This window comes from Ambystoma mexicanum, chromosome 7p (assembly GCF_040938575.1).
Source record: "Ambystoma mexicanum isolate Mex_15411 chromosome 7p, UKY_AmexF1_1, whole genome shotgun sequence".
NCBI classification, from domain to species: domain Eukaryota; kingdom Metazoa; phylum Chordata; class Amphibia; order Caudata; family Ambystomatidae; genus Ambystoma; species Ambystoma mexicanum.
The window spans coordinates 383,833,810-383,839,809 of record NC_090939.1 but is presented as its reverse complement, the minus strand read 5'-3'; the positions used below and the strand labels follow the sequence as shown (position 1 = coordinate 383,839,809).

Genomic DNA, 6,000 nt, shown 5'->3' with positions numbered 1-6,000 from the left:
GCTTAACATTTTTATAGCCTTCGCATTGAAACCAATTGCTTTTCTTTTCACAAGGAGCAACTAAAAAGCTCAACTGATTGCAAATGAAATAGTAAAATAACATGCAAAAAATAGTTAAGACTACAATTAACATAGACAATATTTATGTCTATATTAGTCAAAACAATATGCCTGAATTGTGGTTGCTTTTCTTAAGACAAACACCATTTCATTGTACTGTAACTACACCGCCTGTTCACCAAATGTGGATCTTTTGTGTCCTTTGATTTGTGCTTCTAAGTCAAATGTGGAGAAATGCATGTTCTCATATCTTAACCTCATTAAATGTTCAGTATAGACAAGGATTACATCCAAACTGATCTATCACAAATCTACCAAATTTAGGAGCACGTCTACCACCCCTTATGTAGTGAAATGAAACTACAGCACAATCTGAAAGCGTACCATTTGACAGACATGGGGTGGTGGGTCATTCAAAATTTTGCCGGTCCGGAATTAAGATGCTGTTAATTCCGTTTACCGGCACTTTTCGGGACCAGCAAACTAAATGTTTGCTGGTGAGGTGCCCGATTTACCTCCAGCAAAGTGCTGGAGGTAAGTTAGGCACCCCACCGGGAAAAGACAGCCAGTATTACCGTTACTGGTGCCGGTAATACCAGCGATCCCCCCTATGGAGTTGTATAGGACACCATGCAATGGGGATTAACCTACCCTTACTGGCACTTGGAATCTGTCGGTAATTCCGGCAGACCAGGTGCCCGTAACAGTAATTCTGTTTGGTGCCATCACGCCGGATTTGCCGGTGGGATACTACCAGACTTATTTTTTATGGCACCAAGGAGCGCTTTTAGCTTCATACGATTCAGTAGCTTATTTTCCATACATAAAACCGATCGCATTTACAAGTTTCAAAAACAGTGAACAGTTTAGATTTGACCACTTACTAACCCAAAACATTGTCCAGTGTCAGACTGAATATCCACAAAACCAATTTGGTCTATAAGAACCTGTTGCTTCCTCCAACACAGGGTAAGTTTAATATTGAATAACAAGATGAGTTGATGACAGCGCTTCAAAATAAGCAATGGTTGCAGGGCAAGAAGGAAACTCATAACCAGAATCAAAACCGTGTCAAATACTCACTTAGTGCATTTTGAACATGGCCTTGTTTCACTTCTCTGGTGTTCCTCTCACACAACCAAACTACGTTCGGGGACCAAACGAGTAAGCCTATTCCATTTAATAAACCAATACGTCACTGAGTGGGCCAGCATTCTGTGGGTTGCAAAACTATTAACTCACTCCCCTAAAAAGATAGTGGTACCAATATCGGCGAAGGGGACAAACCCTAAGAACTTCACAGATCGATGTAAACCTCTCAAAACAAAATGCAAATAGCTCTTTGCCTGCTAGACGACAAAGTTGCAATCACGTTTCTTCAGCAGACCAATAGCCAAACAGCATCTTAGAGCACGAATTAGCCCCCAAGTCAGGTGTATGAGTAAAATGCAAACACAAAAACCTGAACAGTGTGAATTGTAAGGTTATGACATTTCCCAACAACGAAGTTGTTGCCGAAATCAAGCAGTAGATTTTCCAGTGTGTGTAGCCCTTAACACATAGGTTTTCGCATTTTCCTATGTAAAGGGACAAGTAACCTTTACTGACAGAGGGCAAGTTCATTGTTTCTGTTTTTTCCCTTTATTTGGAGATTTCCAGCAACCAGTAGACACATTTGAATGTCATAACGTTCCCTCACATAAGTTCAACCAGCAAAAATGTTTTAAGGCCTTGATTTAGTTGACTGTCTATTACTGAAAGTAGGAATATGAGCAACTTATGTTACAAGCTAAAACATCTGGTAGAAATGACGGGTGATAACATGTAAGGGACTATTTCGTGAAGTGGCATCATCTAGTGCTACACTGAGGATATGAGATGTGCTCTTCAAATGCCCGACATAGTCCACTTCTATTCAGATTAGACATCCCGTCCTAGAGTACGTTTGTTTGATGTGTCATTTCTGAAAAAGATTTTTCTTTAACACAAGAAAAATAGACGAAAAAGACAAGCTCAAGACAGTCACATTTGAAATCATCAGTAATACAAGAATCCTAGAAAAGGTGAATTGCCTTTTCCGATCCACCATTTTCGAAAATATTTTAGGACAGACCCTTGGTCAACCCCTCCAGTTATAGCAAAATACATTTCTTTGGCATAAACATTGTGCACCTTTATTTAGGCCACAATCGCAGTACCTCGACTTTTCAATGAGATGTTTCAGAAATTCGTTTTGCTTCACATTTAGCATGTACTATGACTTGTAAAAACAGTTTTGTCACAAGAAAGTGACTCCATTGCAAATGCTTCGTTCCCAAATCTGCAATATGTCGAAGGGACTACATCTGATACCATTAAATGTTTCTGCCTAGTGTCCAAAAATGAAGTTGAACTATAGAACAATAAATGTGTTGACACTTGGTTACATTTTGGCATAGTCATGTTAAAGAATGCTTTTGGGAACATTTCATTGAAAGTAATGCTTTGAGCACAGCTAACGCCACACAAAACGGTATGAACCTGCAACAAATGGCTTTCTTCTTGTGCACAAAGCATTAAACGTATTGCTTTAACAACCAGAGTCAATATGTCGATACAAAAGCTATAGTTTTGACTGAAACATTTAACAGCTTAAATGTATGGTTTTTATAGGAAACATACGAGGAATCGAATTGCATGAAAAACATTGGTGCATTTCTTTCTCTATGCTGCACAGTGCACACAACGTGTGCATTCAATTGTCAATAATACAACATACCAGCAGCTCAACTATCATGCATCAATTAATACAGACATTTCAAATTATGGAGCGATTTCAATTCAGGAAGAGGTTATCCCGACCTCTTATAAGATATAACATGAAATATAATACTGAATCCCGACATGTGATCATAAACAGACACGTGTGAACCTTGGCAACATTACATGACTGGAATGATTATACATCAAATCCCGTCATCTGATGAAGAGACTGATTAATTACCAACAAGAATAGATAAAATACCTGTATACCATTGGCACGTTAAATACATTTCGAAAGAAGGGACTGTGCAGTGTTAATATTCCTGCACCTGATCACACAAAGGGGTAGCGATTGAGAAATTCATGGGCGGAAACCCTGTAACTAAATGCCACATTTGATAATTTGCACATACTCTTTGGCCTGCAATGTACCATTATTGGAATGAAAATACTGCGCTAAACATGTGTGTATGTACGCAAGAAGAAAATCTATCCTTTACTACTTAAATACCACACACACAGCTACTAAATCCTTTTCCTTCAGAATGTTTCAGAAAACAAAAGCAGACATATTCGGTATGACCAGACAAGAATACAATTGTTCCATTGCGGATGGTAATTAGAATAATAGAACACGGTTTTCAATAAATATTGTTTTGGCGCACTAAACAATGAAAGGGGAATATGACCCATGCACATAGCTCAGTGGAAGTTCTTCTTGCGTAAATGCCTATTAGGAATTTCTATAGCACTAACTTGAAGAGGCCAAGAACCACCAACAATTCCTGCCTGTATAGCTACTCCAGTCACCACAGCTAGATCAGGATCGACTGATGTGTTGGGGACCTTTCCAAAGAACTCTTGTATCATCTGTCGTATTCGTGGGATTCGGGTTGAACCCCCTACCAATACAATTTCATCCACTTCTTCCTTGAGCAAATGACCTTCTTCCAAAACCTGTTCAATAGGTACAAGAATCTTCTGAAAAAGGTCTTCGTTCAACGTCTCAAATAGTTTCCTTGAGATTTCAACTTCAAATGTAACTTTATTATTTTTGCCTCTTCCTGCTTCTTTTTGAAAATGTACATTTTCAGTATCATCTTCATTCCAAGAAAGCTCTTCTGGTATATTTTTAAAGACTTTACCATTTTTTGGCGATACTTCTTCACCTGCATTTTCTTCTTTTATGGTCAATGGTACCCGGACATTAGAGGAATGATAGATGGTCAAGTTCAGCTTTGCTGCTTCCACAGCTTGCCTCAGATGGTGGATATCTTCCTTCCTGGAGGGTAAAGTACCAAATGTTGTATGAATCTGGTCAAACAAATATTGAAGTAAACGCTGATTGAAATCTTGTCCTCCAAGCTTATTGTTACCTGGAACATAAAAATGAAACATACGCTGTAACAAAAAATAAATAAATAATTTCGCACATGACTTTTTCCAATATACAGATTGAGATGTCAGTAGGGTCATAATATCTTCAACAAAAAACGTGTAAAACATTTGTATTCCTGACATTTGAGATAAGATTCTATGCAATGCTATTGCAGTACAAAGAATTGTATCTCAAATGTCAGATGTATTGGCAAAATTGAACACTTCATTTTTTAGTTAGTTGATGAGAGTTGCGAAAAGTGCATTAACACAAGATCATTGATTCACAATAGTCCATCACGTGAATAATGGCATAAAGGAAGCTGATTGAAATCTACTTCGTGGCCCAATAAAAAAAGCTATGTCCCCAGCTCATGGGTGCAATAAGAAAATTCAGTATATATTGACACTGGCCCTCCTCTCTCCATGCACTACATCTGGTTCTGCAATCTTTCGAAAACTATATGACCAAATGGTGGAGGAGATTACAAAAAAAAAACACACACACACACACACATGGAGAGTGGATCCATGAGATGCAAGATTTAAAATATTGCATGCGTTGTCCACCTAGTGCACCCCACCCCGGATCTGAGGGAGACTTCCGAAGAAGGTTGCAATGGAGTTTCCTACAGAGACACGCATCGGGCTGCCCGGTAATGGAGGCTCAGGGTCCTGTGTGGACATCAATTGGAGATGCAGAATGGGAAGCAAGGGAGGTGGTTATGGGGCTATTAGACAGACCCACTACTGGGTTCCTCAATATTTCGCCCCGTGTCTGTGTTCAAGAAAAGCCCTGCAAAGCTCGGGGAGAGAGTAGTGTCTAAGATAAACAAATTAAAGCCAGACGACTAAAGAGGATGAAGGAAATCAAGGGGCAAAGTTAAAAGCCCAACATGATATTGCAGCCAGAGCTAAGAATATTTACAATGGCTGAAAACAAAGCAGACAAGAAGGTATTTACACCGGAATAATAGGCTATAATTGTATCCAAGACATTAGACAGGATTGTGGGGAATGGGTGAGAATCTATAGAAACCCCCATCACTGCAGTCTTGGAAGGTAGAAACAACTAGCTCTGCAGGGCATTACTTCAAATTTAAGAGATGAGCAGAGAATACACAGGATATTTAAGAAGTCAATCTAAGATTCTGAAGAGCAAAAGAAAGACTATGGATAGTGCGTGAAGGCATCATGAAGCAAGACACACACAACAGATTCAACTTTATATGTAAAGTTTTATTTTATTTAAAAGCCTGGGTGGAGTAAAGCCTAACATGGCCTATGCTAAGTTGGGATTTCCCTACCTAAAGAAAACTAAGGATAGTCTGTCAGAATGTCCAACTTAAGTCTCTGTCTGTGTCCAAAATATATACTTGCCCTCACAACTAACTGTATACAATGTGTAGAGATGTCGGTTTCAAAGAAATAGTGTTCAACAGAAAATTCAGAGCTTCATCCAGCTCCTGGCTTATGATGAACTTCTCCTTCCCAAAGTTCAAGATAGTTCTCAAAGTCTTGGGACTCCCTTCTCCAAGAGTTCAAACGTTCCAGCATCCGAAATAGCACAGTTCAATTTTGACACCTCCCAAATGGGGGTTTCCTATCCCCAAGAGTTCAAACTTCCAGTTTTTAAAATCAACACACTTCTATTTCTCAATTTCATTTTCTTAAACCAAGACGTCGCAACACATGAACTTGACTGCCAAAATGCTTTCATTAGCGTATTCCATATAGGGCACTCGATCTAGGCACAGATGTCGGACCACATGGTCCACCCATTTACAGGTCACACAACCAATACCCTGTCCTCCTGCTTCC

At 39.2% G+C, this 6,000-nt stretch overlaps 1 protein-coding gene across 1 annotated transcript in view; it reads right to left on the bottom strand.

The window, feature by feature from the left end:
* Positions 1 to 2,207: 2,207 nt before the first annotated feature.
* Positions 2,208 to 6,000, bottom strand: part of HSPA13 (heat shock protein family A (Hsp70) member 13) — a 106,417-nt gene continuing 102,624 nt past the window's right edge. Inside the window, exon 5 of the mRNA XM_069636421.1 lies at positions 2,208 to 4,178. Within this exon, the coding sequence (XP_069492522.1) occupies positions 3,505 to 4,178 (674 nt within the window). The 3' untranslated portion in view covers positions 2,208 to 3,504. The remainder of the gene's footprint in view (positions 4,179 to 6,000) is intronic.